The sequence below is a fragment of the Lissotriton helveticus genome, chromosome 7 (genome assembly GCF_964261635.1).
Source record: "Lissotriton helveticus chromosome 7, aLisHel1.1, whole genome shotgun sequence".
In the NCBI taxonomy this organism is placed as follows: domain Eukaryota; kingdom Metazoa; phylum Chordata; class Amphibia; order Caudata; family Salamandridae; genus Lissotriton; species Lissotriton helveticus.
In genome coordinates this window covers 484430956-484454702 of record NC_136068.1, presented here as the reverse complement: position 1 = coordinate 484454702, position 23747 = coordinate 484430956, and the positions used below count along the sequence as shown (strand labels likewise).

General features: G+C 43.2%; 1 protein-coding gene across 4 annotated transcripts in view; it reads right to left on the bottom strand.

Annotated features, from left to right (window-relative positions):
• FBXL19 (F-box and leucine rich repeat protein 19) overlaps positions 1-23747 on the bottom strand; it is a 287065-nt gene that overhangs the window by 76643 nt on the left and 186675 nt on the right. For all 4 annotated transcript variants that reach the window (XM_078652466.1, XM_078652468.1, XM_078652465.1 and 1 more), the window contains 2 exons: positions 23044-23207; positions 17151-17312 (listed from right to left, as the gene is read on the bottom strand). In XM_078652466.1, coding sequence (XP_078508592.1) covers positions 17151-17312; positions 23044-23207 — 326 coding nt within the window. The remainder of the gene's footprint in view (positions 1-17150; positions 17313-23043; positions 23208-23747) is intronic.

Genomic DNA, 23747 nt, shown 5'->3' with positions numbered 1-23747 from the left:
CCTAATAAGAACCTCCGAGCTGTAGATGGTTCAGAGTAGCTTTTTGTAGTTTGCAATTCCATGTGGATACGATCTAGGCTATGAGACTTGCTGAAACAGGTTGCAAGCGACACAAAGGTTGATCATAACCGTCTCTTTTTCAACCTTGCAAATGGAAGTGAACACATTTATTTCCCATCTGAAACACACATTTTTACCAGTTCCGTTGTATGTATAGTTCTAATAAATTGCAGCACAATAAGCTTCTAAGGTGACCCCATGGGACAATTCAAACTCCAGAGTAGGGGGGAAATATAGATTCACATGCCATGGATGACTCAACCCAACAAAGACAGCAACAGAGTGACTATACCTGCTACTGCAAAACACATACATTATATTTTGCCGAGGGCAAGGTCTTACACACTCCTTGTGATTGAGAAAGAGGATTTATGGAGTTGAAGGATATATTGTGACTAGAAAAAAAGCTTCTTTTTTTTTAACTGATCTAGGTTGTCACAATACTGACCTTATTTCACCACTACACATTTTAACTGAGGGCACAGCAAATGATCATAGTTATTTTTTTATTTGATATTTTTTACTATATTATGAAACATTCGGAATTGGGCCATAAAAGCAGGGAGGAAACATGAATTGAGACAGCATATGGGGTCTGGCGTTGGCTGCCAGCCTTGCTTTGGAAATACTTGTTTTGGTTAGTCATGGTTTTGCAACACTTTGTCAGGGAATTTGCTGGGCTCTTGTCAATTAAAAAAACAAAACACATTATCTAAAAGCAAAAATTCAGTTTGGTCTCAACAATCACACACTACTGTAGGCACCCCTGGCACTGGAGGGGACTACTTTGTATGTGGATGTACAGTGAAGTTACCCAAGGTAGGATAAGCCAGTGCTCCATGCTGTAGTAGGTGCAAAAAAATGTGAATGATACAATAAGAGACCAATGGATGAAAAGGGGTGGCCGAAAGACCCTATTCTTGCCTCCAGAATTTTTTTTGACTCTCGTCACCAGTACTGCTAACCTGATGAAACCGATTTGTATAATACTTTTCGGCAGCCATACCCAACGGGTGCACTACAGTTCTAAGCACTTGACTTAATTTTGGAATTTCACCTTCTAGTACCAGGCACTTGCTTATTAGCTAAAGTACTCCTACATTAAAGCACAGATATGCAAACGAGGTTGAGGCAATATACTACCGCACCTACCCCTACAGTGGGAAAAGTAATCAAACACTTACAAAGGTGCACAGAACCGAAAGTTTAACTCCTTTTAAACTTCCAATGGAAAAAGTTCCAAACATATATCAATTGTAATGGTTCAGCACCCTGATTCAATAAGCCATGTTATTTCTTATTCATAATGTTTGCAACACAGAGCTCATGATATTCCACACAAAATTTATATAATTCACAATCTCCAATGCATATATTTTGGAGAAAATTCTTTATTCATATTCTTCTTTTAATAAAGGCATAACTGCAGTCAAATTTTATCAAACATGTGAAAAAAACAAAACAGAACTTTAAAGAGAGGGGGTACGACAATAGATGTTTAGTCGAGGCTGAGATAGAGCAAAAAGATTAGATAGAAAATCAACTCTTGTCCAAAACTCGATCAATGCAAATAAAAAAGGTGCAAGAAAAGGAAATACTGTTTGTCACACAATACAGTGCACATAGTAATCCTATTTATAACATCCTAAGGAAGAACTGTAATTTACTTTACTACAATTACATACCAGATGGAACTGCAAAGAGCAAACCCAAAGTGGTATATCGTAGAGGAAGCACCCTTAGAAACAAACTAAGCCCAAGTTATGTTAAAGATAAACAATAAACTCAAAAGACCTGGATTACTGGAAAACCACTCGGGTTCCACATATGTGAAAAATGTTCTGCATGTCATCTGGGGCACAATAAAATGACAAGGTTCAAATACAATACTCAGAGAATATACAATAAATTATTTTATAAACTGTAATACCACATTTACGATTTATATAGTGGGCTGTGCCAGTCATCAAATATATGTTGGAAGTAGCATTCGAAGCTTAAAGCTTCAACTACAAGAACATGTTAGGGCCATCAAGCACAAAGATGAAAAGTATCCATTAGCTGTTCACATACATCAGGCACATCCAACGGATACAAAAATGTGGTTCCATGCGATCGAACATATTATAAATGAAAGAGGCGGCAACAGGGAACTGGCTTCAAGAAAAGTGGAGGGCAGATGGATCTGGCGCTTAAGGACAGTATCAGATGGTTTAACTCAAATGAGTTTAATTATTTTCTGTAGCAAGAGTAAGATTTTTTATTATGGTGTGTTTTACCACAAGTGGAGGCCGGATGGATCTGCCGCCTAAGACCAGTAAATAGTGTTCTTAACATAAATAAAGAGGGCTACTATTTCATACTATAAGATTATGGTTGTCTATTATGTAGAGCCAACTGTTTTGAGAAGAGCTACTTACTGCTAACTTAATAGCATTAAATATACGCAATAACCTGTATCATGGTAAGACCTACATATAGGAATCCATGTTTGAAATTGCTCTTTCGTGCGCTAAAAATTGATACTATCGAATCAAAGATGGCGTCAATAATACGTCATTATCCTGGAGAGTTTTAACTCTATTAAATTTGAATTTCTAAAGTGTTATGGCACACTAACCACATTATTATGGTAACAGGGATATATAATGATTATTGACGATTTGTTAATACCGGAGTAAACTTCTTAGATGGTGCCACTCCACACAGGGATCAAGCATGTCACCATTTATTTAAAGCTGGCATTTATATATGGACACCCTTTTTACTAATCCCCTTGAATTATTATATGCTTGTGTATATTTTAAGCTCCACCTGTATGGATGTATCAAATAACACAGTACATATGATCTACAGATATATTCTCAATCATAGAGGCTCACTTTGTGTTCTATTCATCAAAACAAATTCAGCTTTATTCGATTTTGCAAACATGAAAATCATAAAAGCACAAGTTAAAAAGAATTGCATTTTACTACAGTTCCACAATTTAAAAACAGAATAAATCCATAAAAGCGAGGGTAACATGGCAGTAGATCATCACATTGTATTTCTATATCTAATAACAGAATTTAAAAAAGTAAAAACTGCCATTATAATCAATTGATTTTCTAAAAGCTGTAGCTTCAATAACACTGTTCTACATTGCCTTAGTCCCATTTGCCTCAAGATTGGTTTTAAGATCATTTTCCTGGGATGCGTATAAAATTTACAAAATAAGACTGCAAAGTTGTTTGAATAGAAATATCATCACACAGGCATAAAGTAGATTTCTCGTTCTAATCAATATTTGAAGATATTAACGAAATTCAATATATTTATTTTTTGAGTCTATAAAGACAGAAAGCAATGTTTGAATCAATACGCAGGAAACCAAGCATGCTAACAGCCATTGTAAGATGGCGTCCATGACACGCTAGTCTGCGAGGTGGCTCGCGTACCAAGACAGTGTTTACAGAGCAGAGTATGCCATCCAAATTGGCAGTCTAGGTTGACTTGGCATCCATCTTGTTATTGTGCCATTTCACATAGAGACCAAATAGGTCACCAATTATATAAAGATGGTGTTTTTAATGTCATCTTATAAAAACTTTTTTTTGCTGCAGCAGCCCTCCAACACGTTGCTATAGAGATTGAGTTCATGTAATATCATCTATCGGTCTGCCGCCCAGACGAATACACTTTTTTCATATTTGGAATACCATCTCCATATAAACAGCTATGGCTTGTAAAGCACCCACATCGAGAAAGCCATCAACAGCCAACTCGCCACATTCATTGAAGAACACAACATCCTCGACTCCTCCCAATCCGGCTTCAGAAAAAACCACAGTACGGAAACCGCCCTCCTCGCCGCAACAGACGACATCCGCACCTTACTGGACAAAGGAGAAACAGTAGCCCTCATCCTCCTCGACCTATCAGCAGCGTTCGACACAGTCTCCCACCGCACCCTAATACGCAGACTCTACGATGCAGGAATCCAGGACAAGGCCCTCGACTGGATCTGCTCCTTCCTCTCCAGCAGGACGCAGCGGGTCAGACTCCCCCCTTTCCTCTCGGACCCCACACCTATCACCTGCGGAGTCCCCCAGGGCTCCTCCCTCAGCCCGACGCTCTTCAACATCTACATGGCTCCACTTGCCCCCATCGTCAGAACCTACGGACTCAACATCGTGTCATATGCAGACGACACCCAGCTCATCCTCTCCCTATCCAACGAGCCCAACACCGCCAGACGCAACTTTCGAGAAGGCATGGAAGCCGTCGCCAAATGGATGAAAAACAGCTGCCTACAACTAAACACCAACAAAACAGAAGTACTCATCATGGGCCCAAACCCCGACGCCTGGAGTGACACCTGGTGGCCCACCGCCCTCGGAAACCCTCCAACCCCCACAGACCACGCACGCAACCTGGGAATCATCCTGGACTCCGAGCTCAAAATGGACCGCCAGATCAACTCTGTCTCATCTTCCTGCTTCCACACCCTCCGCCTCCTTCGTAAGACCTTCAAATGGATCCCCCTCGAACACCGAAAGACAGTCACTCACGCCCTGGTCACCAGCAGACTCGACTACGGCAACGCACTCTACGCCGGAATAAACAAAAACCTCATCTGCAAGCTACAGAACATCCAGAACGCCGCCGCAAGACTGGTCCTCAACCTGCCAAAACACTGCCACATCTCCCAGCACCTGCGCACACTCCACTGGCTCCCCGTCGAGGCGAGAATCACCTTTAAGATGCTCACCCACGCACACAAGGCCCTCCACGGCACCGGACCAGCATACCTGAACAGCCGACTCAAATTCCACGCACCCCAAAGGACCCTACGATCAGCCCAGCTTTCCTACGCTGTGGTCCCCCGCACCAGAAAGACCAGATCGGGAGGCCGCTCCTTCTCCTTCCTCGCGGCCAAAGCATGGAACGCCCTTCCGCTCCACCTCAGACAGACAACATCGCTCCCCATCTTCACAAGAAACCTCAAAACATGGCTCTTCGACAGACCCCCTCCTTGATGGAATGGAATCTGCATCCCCCCAACCCCCCCACCCCTAGCGCCTTGAGACCCTTACGGGTGAGTAGTCGCGCTTTAACAAACTCCTGATTGATTGATTGATTGACAAAGTCACAAAGGAGGGGGTCCTAACAGACATAGAAATTAAGTATACTAATATAACCTTATAGCCTGCCATAGCGGGCTATACCGGCCATTAAAGGCCCGCTCCAGCGTTTAACAAGGGAGCAGGACTTTAATGGCCGTATAGTCCAGCTACGAAGGGCTATAAGGCTATTACAACATTCTGCCACTAGAGGGCAGAATGTTCTAACAAATAAAACGAAGGCCTCTCGGAGCCCGAGGGAATTGAAATCCCCTAGGGCTCCGAGAGGCCTTTGTTCAAACAACATTAGAATGTTGCTCTGCTGGCTTTTACCGGCCCGTATTTAATGGAGTGCTCCACATTCCAATGTTCTAATATCCATTCAAAGATGGAGCTCATTGTAACTACTTATCTTCGAACTAGGATCAGGGTGCCGGCACAAGCGGGCAATTTAAACCGATCGATCACATCAACTTTTTCACCTTCGCATATACCGTCGCCCAAATTGATGGTCTAGAGCACTAGAACTCTGGAAGTGTATGTATGTAACATTTACTAATCGACAGATCGGCATATTTAATATTGATTCGCTCTATGGCTTTAAATGTGCCTAAGAACGTCTGTGCTTGGCATAGAATAACGGATATGGTGGGTTCCCCACGTGACTGAAAGGTATAAGATTAACCAAGACTCTTTGTATCTTATTATGAACTTTATCTGGAAAGATGGGATCGTTCACCATACATGACACTATTTCCATAAATTCAGGTTATAATCCAAACATGCAGAATTAGCACAATTTTCTAATCTTTGCAGACTACGCAGTAGGTCCATTTATTCTGCAAGGTGTTTGTTATCTCTAATAGGACTGTTTCTTTGCTTGGCTAAGTGCAGAATAACGGGTAAGGGTTTCCCATGCGACTGGCGGTTATAGAAACAACCCACGTTCTTTGTATTCTATTACAGGTTTGATCCGTAAAGACATAATAGTTTAAACCATACATGCTGCAGATTCCATAAATTCAGGCTACAACCTAAACATGCAGAATATGCACAATTTGTTTATTTGCGTAGACTAAGCAGTAGCCTCACTGAGCCTTTAATTACGGGTCTCTATCTGTAAAGACGAGAGTTTATCGCACATGTTGCAGATCCCACAAATTTAGGCTACAACTTAAATATGTAGAATATGCACAACTTGTTTGTGTCTGCAGATCACGTAATAGCTCTATTCAGCCTAAAAGGTACTTCATCATTTTTGATAAGATTGATCATGCATTATATGCTGGGGCTTACACAAATTATGAACATTAATGTTTTAAATTATGCTAAAACAATTTGTTAATTTCTGCAGACTATGCAGCAGCTTTGAGGTTGCAAGTCCTCGCCCACTTTGGTAGAATTGACTCTATATTATGCTCCAAATAGAATGAATACAGATACTTTGATATAATGACAATAAGCAGACACACTTATGTCCTCCTTATTTTATAACGACTAGTTTTCGCGAAAACCATGTAAGATATTATTGTAGAGAACTTTGATCAGTTGAAGATCGTTATATACATTCCTTCTTTGGGTTATTTTTTAATGCACTACAGCACAATTACTCTTGTTTATAGAATGTCAATATCAAACACTTTCCTGCACTAGCAGTACTTTTTCATTTTTTCTGACAGAATACATAGTACACAGATGGTCATATTTGGATGATAGGCTCCTCTCAAAAACAGAATCCAATTTGCAGATTCTGAAAAATGTCTTTCTTAACACTCTGTAGGATCCAAAGAACAAGCACTTTTAAGGAAATTGGTACAATGCCTACGGAATACGTACGAGTGTATTGTCACCAATATGAACAATTTGCGGTACGTAAATATTATTACTATGTTAATAGAATTAGCTCGATCCATGTAGCTTAAAAATTTGTCTTAAGAAAGTTTTGGTAAAAATCTTTTTTTGATAAAACCAAAGTGAAAATGTATATAGAGCTCATGAGAGAGGTTGATCAACAAAAAGAGAAAAGCAATTAGGCACCTCAAAATTTAGTTCAACACATGGATAACGATATGGGAAAATCATAATGTTCTAAAAAGAATCAATAAAGCCAATGTCTGTTAGAATCAAGTGATGTAGACTTTAGCATCTAAGCTGTTTGGGCTCATGTTATGAAATATGAAACCATTAGTTTAATATGCAATTGGTTTTTAATCTTTGTATGTCTAATTGACTATATAATCAGAATTGTTTATACATATTATAAATAATCTTTTTTGTATTTATATATATTTTATTGCCCTGAAGAAGTCCATCAGGACGAAACATGTTGACTAATGTGGCTACTAATTTTATGGAGATTACTTATGAATAAAGAATTTTCTTCAAAATATATTCAACAGAGATTGAGAATTATATAAATTGTGTGGGGACTCTCATGAGCTCTGTGTTGAACCATTATGAATAAGAAGTAACATGGCTTATTGAATAAGGGTGCTGAACCACTACAATTGATTTACACATACATTAGACACTGACAGAATTGAGTCTAAAATCAGAGTGCAGACATATCTGAACTCTACACTTCTTAGCCTTGATTAAGTTCCTCAACGTGATAGTGAAACATATTGGCTGTCGTTTTGTTTTATGGTCAGTGATTTAAATGAAATAAAGAAGTATTCTACAAGGACTCCGACATCTACATTTTCATTGAATTTATGGAGATTCTGGAAGCAATAATAAGTTATTGATTATATTGCTTATGTTGCCTTTCCCTTTTGCAGGATATTAAACATATAATTTTAGTAAAATCAAGAAATTCTTGACCAACAAAAGACCTATAAACACATTCATGCACATCAGTGTAACATACATCAAACACATTTGACAGAAACATGTAGCTGTTCTTCGTTTTGTGAGCCTCTCCCAGCTCCATATGCCGACAAGAACAGCGGCCCGCCTCTACCCACCGAGCCGACCGAGCCCATCGCGCCCACACTTTTTCAGGCTGCCCGCGTCCTCACACCGGTTCTCCCGCTGTGCCCCCCACTTCCCCTGGAAGCACTACTCTCACATTTACTGCCTTCCCGAGCCGGCTGAGAGCATTTCGCTCGGGCAGTCGCCATCCGTCCAAAGTGCATCAGGTCAGCAACAGCGCACGGACGAGCCAACCATCGAGCCCGTCCCCCCCCTTCAGCCATGGAGCATGTCAGGAGCTTAAGTGCACAAGCTGCTAAATTCAGGGCAGAAAATTTTATAAATGATTTTCTTATAACATCAAGAAAGTCTGCCATGGTTTATCCACACTACTAGTGTCACCATCTTTAGGTCTGGATACCATAGGGGGTGGGCACTAGGCTGCCCCTGGGGTGGTGGTCAGGGGATGGGTGCCGAAGCAGCCTATCTAGGTTTAGGTTTGGCTAGCATCCTCCTCCCAGGTCACATCCCTCTGTGAAAAGGATCTCTCAAGACACCACTGTCAAACCCCGACTTGTAGCAAACTCCTCACGGGGTTCGAAGACTCCTCGTCGGAATACTTCTTCTAAAGAGATGGAATTCAGGCTATTTAGCGGCAAACCCAGGAGGGATTCCCCCAATGAGACATCTGGACAATCGGGTCTTAGAAAGTTGGATGTCCAGCAGGGGCCTTAAGACTCAGCTAATACGTGGGGTCCTCTGCTAGTTAAGTATATCTACAGTACCACAGAATCTCTATCAAACATTGTAAATCATGCCTCTCCCTTGAGACCAGAAGAAAGCTCCTCTGTACGAACTGAAACATCGAAAGCGAGGGGCCTTTCAGCCAACAAGCAGCAGACAGCCTACCCATTGTTTTCAGGCCTCAATGCAAAGAACCAGGTCAAAGCAATAGGCTATATGACACCGAAGACAATTGCAGACCCTGAATGCCGCGAGAATGGTCAATCCGTAGTAGATGTCGTCTTTGACCTTATCGCTAAATACGTGTGTCTAGAAGTAGCAGCACAGAAGACTGACCTTACTATTTCACTGGCTCATCGTGCACCTGCTGTCCAGTACCCTAATGACAAATACCCGAGAACGATTATTGAGAACTTTGGGGACTTTAGAATTAAGTAAGATTCTGGCATGTGCCATTTGAGAAAAAATGTATTGGACTACGCAGAATTGTTCATTGACATTTTTTTCAGACATGTCCGCTTCTCTGCACAGTGCAGAAGGAAAATGCTAATTACCAGTATGCATCTGTTCTTGGCATGTAGAGCTGTAGATTGATATACTTGTAATAGATCGCCATCTGGTGTTGGGCTCCGATGTTTGCACTTTGTTTTTGTCTTGGAAGAAGTCTTTGTAGTCACGAGGTAGGTGACTCCTCCTTAGGATGATAGTGCGCATGGGCATCGACTCCATCTCCAGATTGTTTTGCCGTGGAGGGTTATGATGGAGTTAGTAAGAAATAGAAAAGGATGTCCATGTGTAATGTATCCAAGTAAGATAATACTGAAACAGATAGATAAGGCGGGTGGGCGTATACGAATCTACAGCTCTACATGCCTTGAACAGATGCATACTGGTAAGTAGCATTTTACGTTCAAGGCATATGAGCTGGAGATCGTATACTTATGCATAGACTACACAGCAGTTACCGCTTTAGCGGTGGCTACCTGTATCTGTAGCAGTGGTTTGAAAAAGTGTTCTTAATACAGCCTGGCCCACACTAGCTTGTCGTTTTGCTTGCACATCAACACAATAATGTTTTGTGAACATGTGTGGTGTAGACCAAGTTGCTGCTTTGCAGATGTCATCTGGGGGAATGTTCCCTAAGAATGCCATAGATGCCCCTAGTTTACGTGTGGAGTGAGCTCTAGGGGGGAATGGTTAAGGTGCGTTTGGCTTTAGAATAGCATATTTAGAGGCATTTAGCAATCCACCTTGCAATCCATATTTTTGAGTTAGGATTGGCTTTATGAGGTGGGGAGAAAGCCACAAAAAGTTGTTTAATCTTTGTAAAGGATTTTGTTCTTTCAATATAGTAAAGTATCGCTCTTTTCACGTCTGTGAAGAGCTCGTTCTGCTACCGAGTCTGGTAGAGGGAAAACAGTGGGAGTTGTACAGACTGGTTAAGGTGGAAAGCAGACATGACTTTAGGTAAAAATTTTGGGGTAGTCCTAAGAACCACTTTGTTATGATGTATTTGTAGAAATGGTTCTTGTATGGTTAATGCCTGGAGTTCACGGACTCTTCTGAGAGAGGTGATGGCAACCAGGAAAGCTACTTCCCAGGTGAGAAATTGTAATTGTGAGAAATTGTAATTCACATTTATGCATAGGTTCAAATGAGGGACCCATGAGTCTGGTACGGACCACATTTAAGTTCCATACTGGAGAGGGTGGAACTCTAGGTGGAATTATCCTTTTAAGTCCTTCCATAAAAGCTTTGATAGCTGGTACCCTAAAGAAAGACAAGTGTTGTCTGTTTAGGAGTCAGGCTGCTATTGCAGCGAGATGTAATCTAATGGATGTATACACTAGGTTACATTGTTGTAGATGCAAAAGGTAACAGATGATGTTTTGAATAGAAGCATCCAGTGGGTTGATTTGGTTATTTGTATAGTAAATAACAAATCTTTTCCACTTTGCGGCATAGCAAGCTCTAGTGGTAGGACGTCTAGCCTCTTTAATGATGTTCATGCAGTCTAGCGGGAGATTGAGGTAGCCAAACTCTAAGATTTCAGGTGCCAGATCGCAATGTTGAGTTGACTGGGATCTGGATGCCTGATCTCTCCATGGTTCTGAGTGAGAAGGTTGGGTGAGAGGCGTAGCTTTTGATGAGGAACTACTGATAGTTCCCAGAGGGTTGTGAACCATGGCTGTCGGGCCCATGTTGGAACAATTAGGATCATTGTGAGAGAATTCCGTTTGAGCTTCCGAACCACTAGCAGAATGAGCGGGAGAGGCGGCATTTTGCGTTTTGGTGTGTGGCGACAGGTCTATTTCTGGGTGGCCCCACATGTGAAAGAGTGGAAGCAGAACTTGAGGAAGAAGTTCCCATTCGTGTATCTGCGGTCTCTGATGACTGAGCAGATCAGCAATCTGATTGTGTACTCCTGGGAAGTGTTCTGCAAGAAGATATATGTTTTGAGGAATTGCCCATCTCCATATACTTTGAGCTGGTGTGAAAGCTGCAGAAAGTGCGTCCCCCCCTGTTTTTGTTTGTAATACTTTGCATTAATTTTGTCTGTACGGACCAGGACAGTTATGCCCACAAGGTGGAGTGGAAAAGATTTTAACGCTACGATGAACTCCAACAATTCCAGGTAATTTATGTGGAATTGTTTTTGTTGAGGGGTTCACATGCCCTAAATGGTATGGGTTTGAAGATGAGCTCCCCAGCCGGTAAGCAATGAGTCTGCTGTTCACACTATCTGTGGAACCGGGTCGAGGAACGGCCGCCCTTTGGAAAGGTTTTGTGTGTTCCACCACAGCAGAGAGCGATGGGTGTGGTTGTCTACCAACACGCTCTGGAGCACTTTGTTGTGCTCAGCCCCTCTCCCCATTCACAGGACAGGCTAGGGACATCAGAAGCACCACAGGGGGCAGAGCCAGCATTCAGGGACCAATCCCAGCGTGTCTAGTAGGCGGGCACAGCACTCTGCCTGGAAGCCCCCGGGCCGGCGGCGGTGAAGTTTCCTGGGGCAACCGAGGGGTGGGCACCCTCAGAAATTGTAATATCAAGCGGGGTAGGCACCCGCTAGGCACACCATGCAGGGTGGGCACCTGCCAAAGATTTAAGAAGTACGGCAAATAAGGTGGGTGGGCACCCGCACCAAAGATGAGGAAAAGGGGGATCCCCACGCCGGGGAATCCCTCAGGAAGGCGCTCGCAGCTCCGTGCTGTAGTTCCAAGCTGAAGCGCTCTCAGCCCCAAAGGCCAGCACTTCTTGGCAATTAAGTTTTAGCGCTTCCCAGGCGTTTGGAGAACAAAGTCCTTAGGATGCGGGGGGGGGGTGGGGCAAAGGCTGGGCCCATTGGCCAGCTCACAGGGCCCTCCAGGCAGGGAGGCAGTCCCCAGTGGAGGTTCCTCCTGGCGCCCAGCAGCAGCAGGCCCCCCTCAAGTCAGGATCAGACAGAGAACACTTTTCATGGGGTCACAGCCCCTTTTTATACACAATTTCCTTTGTCTCTAGGGTGCAGGGTGGGTGAAAACCAGACGCAGCTGGTTCTGGAGCACTTTGTTGCGCTCAGCCCCTCTCCCCATTCACAGGACAGGCTAGGGACATCAGACGCACCACAGGGGGCGGAGCCAGCATTGTGGAGGGAAGGCCTAGCCCTATTCAGGTCACAGGTGCACTCCTCCCTCCCATCAACATGCAGATCTCTCCATTCACCACCGGGGCAGACCCATCCTGACTCCTGGAGCCAGGCACACCAGCTAGCTCCAGCCAATCACAAGCCAGACAGTCAATTCACATTTATCACACAGACATGCCAGCTTCTAGAAGTGGCACTTCCACACTAGACACATTAAAGCAGTCTTATACCTCATTTCTAGGTAGTGTTTGCTAACAGTCCATAAAAAGAAATACGAGCGACCTTTTGGAGACAATCATCCACGCTGGGAAGGACAGCCTAACAGAGGCACTTACTGGGACATTCCGAAGCGGCAAAATTACCGGATACAAAAAAGGGGGTGCAAGAACCATATTTTCTTTCTTGATCAATCTCCCTATACTGAAGGGGTATAATTGCTGTTCAGGGTTCATCCCCATCATAATTGCCCCTACTATCAAATTTTTCTCTTAGTATAGAGGATTTTGAGGGCACTGAAAAATATATAAATATATGGAGGAGGACATTACATACCGCCCAATTGAGGATCACGTCTGTCAAGTGATGGATGCCTCAATCTTTAAAGCTGTCTCACAGGTGGTATCGAAAATCATGACAATACAGGCGCAATGACAGAGACCCCTCGATCAGAGGGAAGACACTTCTGGGCCCCAAGCGCTCTTACCTCCAGGGCAGGCAGTTGACCCTAACTCCGACACAAGCAAACACACGGACGGCCCAGGGGTTGATCTTTATGCCTTTGGAAGCCTAAAAAAGGTGTTTATGGACTCCCAGCCCTTAAAGGATCCCCAGATGTCTAATACCTCAGAGGACACAATTGTCACCCCTGACCGACCCTTGGGATGGGGACGACTCCCCTAATACTTCAGATGAGGACGGGGATCATAAGAGGTCGTTTCGCCAAACCACCAATCCCCTTCCTGACAATCACTCTGCTCTGGACACAACAGGGGCCCCCAGAGGCAGATTTGTTAGACCCAGATTACCTTCAGCATCCGTGTTCAGGGGAATGGCGCCTAGTGCCCAAGGTGGCCACCTACATGGCAGGAAAGTCAAGGAAGCCCCTAGATAAGGAAGTGAGGAGTTGTCTCAAGGTTGTATGACACAGGTCATCAAGGTGGCCCTCACACCCGAGATTGGCCACCTTTCTCGCTAAATTTGTCCGAGATCCCAAGAAAGGCATAGACAGGTCATGGTGCTCATGCCAGGACAAACTCCTGGAAGTGGCAGGACCGCTGGCAACGATCATTGACATGGCGGAGGATGCTAAGGCACGGTGGCACAAGTCAACCTATTTGGGGACCATCACATTAGCGAACTGGGCAAATCTGTTAATACTTTTAACTCTTTGGATAAGGCTCAGACATCTATCAAACGTATATTCACTCCCCATGTTTTTGCCTGAGCTGGTCTTCTTAGGGGGTGCTTGGCCAGCCACTCCTTTCACTAAGCCTCTAGAGGTGGCAACTCTAGTCGAGGCCAGTGGCAAAACTGAATAAAGTTCAGAAATGTGTACCCAACGAGAACCAACCGTGCTGCTGAGGGGCCAGAGCCAGTTCCAGAGGAAACAACAGCTACAATTCACAAGGTGAGAGTAAAGAATCCAGAGGGGCTCCAAATTGGGGTCCGTCTGGCACATTTCTTAACGAAAAGGGAGGCTTTTTCCACAGATGCATGAGTTCTCAAAACAGTACAAGGTTTCTAAATAGAATTTTATGGCGCTCCAACCCAACCTGACACACCCAGACCCCTAGTTTTCTCGAATTTGCCTTCCTTCCTTTCGCTCTATCATCCATGCCTTGGTGTTTCACCAACCTGATTAGACCGGTGGTCGAGCAATTACGGGCTAGGGGAGTGCGATTGATCATCTCTCTCAATGACATCATGAATCAATGGCCAGTGCGTCTCTACACACATTTACAAATGACCATCGATCTGCTGCAATCTCTGGGCTTCGTAATCAACACGGAGAAGTCCACACTCATCCCATCTCAATCCCTGCAGTTTCTAGGATTCCTCATAGATTCGGTAAAGGCTACTCTTAGTCGTCCTGCCCGATAATTGACCAAGATCAGACACAAACGCAGAAGAATGATGTCCAAGTCTTAGGTTTCACTATGGCAACTGGCACGGGTAGTGGGGCTTCCCTCCTCAATAAGACCATTTCGCGAGGTGGGTCCCGTTCTCCGTGGATCACTTTAGGTCCCGCTTGGACTTCCAGCTACACAGATACTGCAGTTGGAGACTGGACCCCAATGCGGTAGCTATGGGTGCATTCCTCCTGGATTGGAGTAAAGAGACAGCGTATGCCTTCCCTCCATTCGTGATAATAATGAGGTTAGCCGCGCAAGTGTACGCAGGCAGCAGGCAGATCTGGTGGTGATTTCCCCAACATGGAGTTTGTACGTTTGTTTCTAGTGTTGATGGAACTTTTTGGGGATTTTGCAATCCCTCTACCCCTTTTTCTGGATCTACTCCAAGATTCACAAGACAACCCTCACCCCCTGGTGCCAACTGGCACACTTTATCTCATGGTTTGGAGGATTACCCAGAATGGTGGAAAGTCCCAGGCATTTCACAAGAAAATGACTCTTTAAACACCAGAGTCTGGGCGGACAGCACGACCAAGCGGTGTTAATCGGCCTGGTCGAGATGGATGGGTTAGTGTCTCCAATACCAGGTGGATCCCTTGGGGGCAGAAATTGTCCATATTTTGAATTTTCTGGCGAGTCTGGCATCGCAACGTTTTGCTTACGGTCAATAAATACTTTCCGGTCGGCAATCTCTGCGGGCCATTGGCCGGTGGAGGATCACCCACCTGGGGAGCACCCTTTAGTATGTACACTTTTGAAAGGTATTAGATTGTCACTACTCCCTGAACCCAGATACTCTGTTTTATGTGAAGTGAATAAGGTCCTTACTCTCCTTAAATCTCGGTCTGTCTAGAAAGCAGTTATCTGCAAACCTAGCGATTTTGTGCCTAATCTCCTGTCGCAGGGTCTCAGATGTTCACACTTTAGGCATTACAGGTAGACTATTCACCCCAGAAGGAGTCATTTTTCACATCACTCATCAAACAAAATTCAAAAATTGTATCATATTCAGCACTCTCAAAGGTACCTAAAGTATGTGTTGCTTGCACAATCAAAGCGTATGAAACTGTAATGGGGGGATCTATATCCACAAGGAGAAAGACAATTGTTGATCGCTCCCACTAAACCTCAAAGAGGTTCTTCCCCTACGATTGCCAGATGGATCAGATGGGTAATGCAGGAAGCAGGCATTGATACATCCCATTTTGGGGTTCATTCAGTGAGAGGTGGCATGGCTTCTAAAGCTCTTTCTTTGGAAGCTAGACTGGAGTATATCCTCAACGTTGCTCACTGGTCTTCCGATTCAACTTTATAAAAGTTTAATTATAAACCAGTTTCCTCTCTGGTAAGCCTAGTGGTGGAACAGCTTAAACTAGCCTAATCCTCTCCTCCGTACCCAGACAGCGAATGAAAAAGTTCCTAGCTATTGTAATGGAAAGTTTCAATTATAATAAGGACACAGAGGCGAGGATTAGCCCTCCCAGCATGTACACGATATGTCACGTACCCACCCAGACAGATATGGAATGTTATCCATGATCGTAATGTAATATGACATGTAAAATAAAATCCTATTCTGTTGAATCGGTAGGACGATTTGTGTACTGGGTGTTAAAGATGATCAGTTTGCAAATGGAATTCAAATTGGATAACAGACAATATGCATATTGTCCCCATATTAGGAAAGGAGACCGATAACCAAAAATAGGTTTCACATGAACATATTGTGTTCAGAGGAAGAAAGAGGGGGATAGAGAGTCTGCAGGGATCGTTATATCGAACTGCAAAGCCTTGATTTGATTAACTGTTTTATAACTTTTCCAAAGCCTCATAGGAAACATAGTTAATATTTGGAAAAATAGTGAAAAGCTGCTAGCTATTAGAAGGGAAGAAAGAAAAGCCTAATCCTCGTCTCAGAGTCCTGAAGAATTGAAACTTGCCATAATAATAGCTAGTTAATTTTTCGCTGTTTATCCACCCCGAAACTGTGATTTTTTATATCTAGGCTTCTGGCTGGTGTTTCTAGTGCTAATCATTAACTACTGGGATTTGTTTACTAGGTACTATTGCATCTAATGAAAGACTATTGCAGTATTATTACTCTTGTTTTTTTTATGCATTGTTTTCACTTGGTAAAGGATTTTAATGATGTATGTAAAGATATGCTGTGTTTACATGTATACTTATAGGATTTTCATGAGCAATCGAATAAAGTTTGTGACCTGAACTGAACTGCAGGCTGCGAGTACCCCTTAGTGCCATATATTAGGGACTTCTAGGAAAATTAAATATGCCAATCAGGAGTATTACAGTTTTGACCATGCTGAAAGGAGGTGCAAAAGCACTTTACCACTGTTTAGCAGCCATAAAGTACACAGGGTTCCATAGCCAGCAAAAATGGAGTTTGGCAAAAAAATCCCAGGTGACCCTGCAGAAAGGGTAAATTTCCAACAAAGTTCTTTCATTATCATGTTTCGGATAACATTCCTTTTAAATTTATATTCATATAGCTTTCAAAAGTTAGAATAAACAAGTAAAAAAAAAAGAGAAATCAGACCCCCCACTAACCTGGTTTGGTGTCGGAAGTGGGAGAAAGCAGCTCCCTGAGGTGGGAATCTTTCACGTCTTCCAGCCACCGAAGGTCCAGCAGCCGCATGCAGGGAAAGCTGGCGGTGCACAGGGCAGATGCAGCAACCCAGGAACAACCAGACAGGACAAGTTCCTTCAAACCTGCAAAGATAATGGGAAGATAGAGGACAGTAGTCAGAAAGACAACGCAAGAGGTCTTCTTCTTCAAGAAGGGCCTTTCATCATGTAAAAACAGGCATCTTCTCTTATAAGGTACAAGCTACACAGCTCCTCATAGATATTCTTGTCATGAATTACTACACATTAATTTCTACTGCATGGTGGAGTACCACAGAATGTCTGAGAAAACGGTGAGATGTTCCTTATTTGGCAATAACAAACAGATATGAGCCACTAATAACGACGTTGGTACCCACCATGCAATTGAAAAGTAAATCACACCCTAGGTCTAACACACAGGTCAGGAAGTAAAAAGGTAGAGGAACGATGGGACCTAGAGCAAATGCAGTGCTTAAAATTGGCAACAGTGAAGAGGTTAATAAAGAAGGTGAAACCCAAATAGGAGTCGAGAATCTTAAGAGTCAATCACCTAAATTCAACTGCAGTAGTTTCTGAAGGTTAGGACTGTCATTAAATGTTGTGAGTAGTGCTAAAACTATTAAACTAGCAAAAAACAACTTCAAGTAAATCAGTTAAAAAAAAAATTACATCGACCTTTAACTTCACTCACAACTGCCACCACCGTAGCACTTATCACCGTAGCAGGTGGCTGAAAATGTTTGAAGAAGATAGCTAATCCCTTGAACAAGTCCTTCTGTTCAAAATCCATCCTTTCAACTTACATGATGAAGGAATGGGAAATAAATATACTAGTCAGACAGAAGAAACAACATGGACAATGAGCTGTGGGTGTGAAGACATCTGCCATGGTTCAGTCTAATCTCGAAAAAGATAATGCTATTGTGGACTGGGTCCAAGAGACTCACTTGACTTAAGTGTACTAAACGGATGAACCTCCAGAAAGATCTTTGCAAATTGCACCACAGTTTTGCACTCTCCAGTGGCTTCCACTGCCAGCCTATATTAAAACTAGAGACTTGCTCTATCATTTAGAAGTCAGCAAGCATCAAGACGCATGATAAACAGCAGTAACATCACCAGACTGGAAATCAGAAACAGCAAGAAGGGAAAGATGGGGCAAGGAGCATTCTCCTGATACACACCTAAGTTGAGGCTCTCATTTCATATCTGCAGACCTCATCTTTTCTCCACTTCCGTAAAGTGTTGAAGACTCTACTCTTCAAGCAACACCTCACTCAAGTATAATCTCCAGACTGCTGAACCCTACACAAAGTGGTGTACCTTTTGCTACAATCGCACTGCTGCTTCAGATCCTCCTACTCTCCATTTTCATTCTCACCACTTCTTCAAACCTACTTCTTTGCCTCTGCCTACTACCCCCACTGCTTTAACTTCAAACGGAAACAAACGGAAACAAACTACTTTCCTGTACACAATTTCGTGCTCACTTCCCTCACCAATCAAACTCCTCTATTATTCCCCCCCCCCCCCCCACGCAAATACATCAACGGTCCAGAAGTCTGTTTCCTTGCAGCTAGGTTTGCACTCAATAATAATACATACACTTGTGACTAATTGCCAATAACATGATAACGAGTGCATGTAAATGACCACAGTCCTCCCACGGGACCCTACCAATACTGGTCATCCAGGATGATATTCCTTGCATGGAAACTACCTCTCTCTTACAAGGAATAAAATGCTAATTTTCCTGTAATTTATGCTACAGAAAACTTTCAGTCAGGTGCAAAAGTTCTATCACTCTGTGCTCCCATACTTATCTCAATGAAAATGGCATGAGACATGTTTGGGTTAGCCATTCATCGCCAAGGGAACATACTGAAATTGCGATCATGTTAGGTCAATGAGGTGTTCAATGTGATCTTCACATGGTCACAGTCTCAGCCCGTTCCTGTTCCTTGAGATAGGTCCACCCATAGAAATGGGGTACCATTTTGAATCAGAAGATTTGCGTAAATGCAGGTTAGTAAGACTTCTGCTACTCACAGGAGGTTTCTAAGATTTCAGCCACAGAAATGCAAGATCATAAGAGCACCCTGGAACTCACTTGGTTTCTAGATTTCAGAAATGACCAGGGTTGGAAAGGAACCTATGGGTTGGTTGACCCCAAGCCAAGACACTGCAATCATCCCTTATCTACATCTGCTTCTTGAGTAGTCCCAAAATGTACATGGTGTCTGCTTATCAGATCCAATTTGGACTTACAAAAGATAAAGCAGAGGTAAAATCCAACTTATAGAATGACAAAGCTTTATGGAATATCTATGTTTACAGGTATTAGACCTAGAAACTATGGGCTGAGCTGTCCAATTAATCATCTTTGCCAGATATGCGATTATGCACATTAGGATCACATTAGGACGGTCTTTGCATGAATAATTCAGACCACTTACACAATAAACTGTGGTTAGTTGTAATTTGCATGAATTGAGAAGTCAATTTTGCTTTGTTCTGTGTGTTTCAAATCACGCATGTTTTTTGCATGTTTATTGTTGTTTATCACTAATGAGTTTCTCCTTACTTTCACTTTTTCCTCTGTCGCTGAAATCTATGATCGTCCATAAGCTTTCTATGTAATATCCGTACAATGTCTATATTTGAAAGGGCCAGGATGCACTCTAGATTACAATTATGCTTATATATTCCCGGTTTAGTTAACCACAGTGACGGAGTCCTGAAGAAGGCATAGCTGAAACGCGTGGTTTCCAACATGTGTCACCAGTCCCATCACATTGTATCGGAGTAAATCATGTAAATGTTGGCAATGAATTTAATATGAATTTTCTATTCTCAATTATGCCAGTTAAAAGATTGAACTACCATGTTCATTGTATTGATTGTCCACTGTCATATCCTTGATTAGACGTGTGTATGTGGGTCTAATAAACCAGAGGGAATGTGTATTTATGGAATTTGTATATGAAAATTGGTATATGTGAAAGATTTTTCTATTAAATATCAAAAATATTTTTAAAAAATCAAAAAAATCTAAGAATATAAATTTTGCGTTTTGTGATATTCATATATTTTTTAAATATATAGATATCTAGAGTCCAATTGCCCTTCTAAAGCAATCAGCACTGGGCCCGATGCTCTCTTTTACCAAATCAGTCTTTTTGCTTGGTAGGGTTGTATCCTATTTCCAGGGGCCCGTTCGTTTTCCAGCAAAGGTTTCTAAGATTTCAGCCACAGAAATGCAAGATCATAAGAGCATCCTGAACTCGCTTGGTTTCTAGATTTCAGAAATGACCAGGGTTGGAAAGGAACATATGGGTTGGTTGACCCCAAGCCAAGAAACTGCAATCATCCCTTATCTCCATCTGCTTCTTGAGTAGTCCCAAAATGTACATGGTGGGAGAAGCCTCAAAGAGTCTTTTTTTGTCAAGCAACTAAAGAAACTGAGTGGGGAGCCCAACTTTGGGCAACAAATCATACATACCTTGCACTTTGCCTCCAACAACAATCTGCATTTTAACTCTTCCAGGGGATGCAGATCTGGGGCGGTATCCCCATATCTCCCAACTTTGGGAGTCTGATATAACCCCAGACACCAAAGACTATTTTTAGCTAAGCAACAAAAAACACAAATAGAGTGAGGAGCGGTCTCACTCTGACCCTATCCACATCTCAAGGATCATTTCAGGTCAAGCAAATAAAAGAGAAAAAGATGGGACGCTGGACAAGTCTCCCTGCAGTCTCTCGATACCATCTCCCTTGCTTATCCCATTCCTTTGGGGCACACTGTGTGGATGACAGCGTATTACACCAATCTGAGCCCCTACTGTAGGGGGAAAACTGCCTGTGAGGTTAGGGGAGTCAGGCATGTGCCAGAAAAGGTCTGCATTACCATTCACATTTCCTGGTGTACTGGGCTTTCCCACCCCCCCCCCTCCCCCCCCCCCCCCCCCCCAGGAGATCAGTGAGGTGATTAAGTGATGAGAAACCCTGGTGGAGTGGAAAATCTATCAGATCATAAGGATTCAGTGACACTGAAACATGTGCCAGGGGGTGGTGCGCCCCAGCCCGTCACCTCCCATTTCCACAATGCCCAGTGAAGAGGAAATACTGTTTAGAAAGAGGCTGTTGAGGAAGAGTCTACTTTGTGTCAGAGGGGGGCCTGAGCATATAGATCACCCCTGCTGTCTACTGGTGCTTAGTGGGAAAGCAAATTGAGGATGAAATCAACAATTTGCAGAGATCCTAGTCTGTGTCCCGGGTGGGGAAATGAAACAAGATGCCATGAAAGGCCAAACTCTAACACTATTGCACAAAAAACCAAAAACATTATTGGTGTTTTCTGAGCCATTGGGGCTGACAGATTGGGGTAAACCCCCCAAAAGGCCTGTCGAAATCAGCAGCAACCATGGCTGGGTTCCCAGGTGTGTGAGCAGGAGCCAGGAGCCCCCATCCTTAATCCTTATAAAACCAAAATTCATGGAGTCTGGTGCTTTCTGTCCCAATGAGGCAAATAACTTGTCAATGCCCCAAGTAGAGGTGACACTGATACCCTTTGTCAGGTGGCTTTGGGAGCGAACTGTTCTCCCTATGAAAACTGTTATGATGGTCTAACCAGAGTGGTTCTTGTTCAGGGTTCAACCTCCCACCCTGAACAGTAATTCTTGAAGAATAGGTCCCACTGGAAAAGAGCCTCCCTTCTCCGAAGTAATCGGTTGTCTGCTAAAGGTGAGGGAGGAACTTTGGGGAGCTGGGTTCCACCCCAGAGCACAACACACACTAAAACACTAGTGGCGAAAGGCTCTGCGGCTTTCAGTTTCACAATTATTTAATTTATAACGTTTTATATAGCGCGAACATGACCCAAGAGGGTATCCGAGCGCTTTACATTTAGGATCGTTGCATTACAAGTTACATCAGATACAAGAGCATAGTACGGTACAGTGCACATAAACAATGTTTCAATAATTCGTAAGAAGGAGGGGATGAAGGAGTAATAGCGGAGAGACGAGGAGGAACTATGCCCAATGTCCGGCTGGGTAGGTGACTGTCAAGGGGGAACCAGGGCCAATCTCCTCATTAGCTGTCAAGCAGCTCCACCGGTCATCAGCATGCAGCATGATACCATGATATCAGCATGCAGGTCACGTTCATCATTTTTCAAGCAATATTGAAATGCCTTAGCCTGCAGGGGAAGTTCACCCACTGCAGCTCCAGGTGCGAGAATAAGGGGAGCACTCCAGTGCACTCACCACAGCTCTTCCAAAAGTGTGTACAGGGACATGACCTCTAGGTGCTTTACATTCTAGAGGTAGTGAGCTTCTCCACAATCAATCAACATAGAGAGCGCCTGCCCTCCAGAAACACTATTGTTTTTAAAGGTGATGCATGATTAATCATTAACTCATAGACCTATTTATGCAGAATCATTTCATAATCTGCAGTAAGGATAGTTTATCTACTTTTTTGTAATTGTTTTGGGGCTTGCCCAGAAAACCCATCTTTGGTATGGCCACCCAGCAATCTACCAGCAGTTCATTCTTTATGGACATCACCTTCGCCCCCTAGTGTTTAGCTTGTGGTTCCTACCCTCCTGATGCCCTTTCACCCCAGCCCTCTCCCAGTGAACACAACCCTAAACATTACAGCTACTCATTTCACATCCATGTTCTCTGTGTGTATATAGTACTACCATATGCAATCCAAAGAGGTCATTCACAACCCTCTAGACCATCATCAATTCCAGGTGGATGTCCCACTGCCAAACATTTTTCCATACTGCGAGTGACCCAAGGCTCATGTTCTAAAGACGTACCCTGCAGCCGGTTAATGAGCCACATGAGCTGTTTCTTGGAGATGTTTGTCCAACTGAGGTCGAGCGTGGCAGGCTGCCGTCGAATAATGCCACTCAGCATGGGTGGTGTGATGGACTTTCGCCGGCTTAAGTCGATCTGTGTCCAAAGGCGTTTGTCACAGCACCTACAATGGAGAGGACAACAAGGGATTAAAACACACTGCATAACCATAGAGCCTACCCATAGCACAGGGCAAAAGCCAGCTCAGATTCTGGAAGTATCACTATGAAGAGGTAAAGATCTCAAGATTAAGGGTTGGGCTCCCTAACTATTGTATTCACTCCAAGTGCCATTTAAACATTTTTACAAAAATATATATGCCATTCACAATGCCTACGACATGACTAGATGCATCATACCACCTTTCCCTGCTTGCCTTAAACTGGTAGACTATCATTAGGCAATCACTGCAGGGGCACTTTTTTCCCCAGCAACAGCTACTTAGTTTTGCTCGGACCAAAAAGGTGGGACTACTCAAAATGGCCAAGTGAAACCATACTGGTTTTCAGCCAAAAAGCACAGCCCTTTTTACTTGACTAAGTGGCCTCAGAAGCAAGGCTGTTGTATCATAGCATTTTGTGTCAACATATATTCCATATTTCCCATACAAGCAGCTGCATAAACAAAATTATACATGGTAGAAATTCAGAAAAAAAATCTTCTT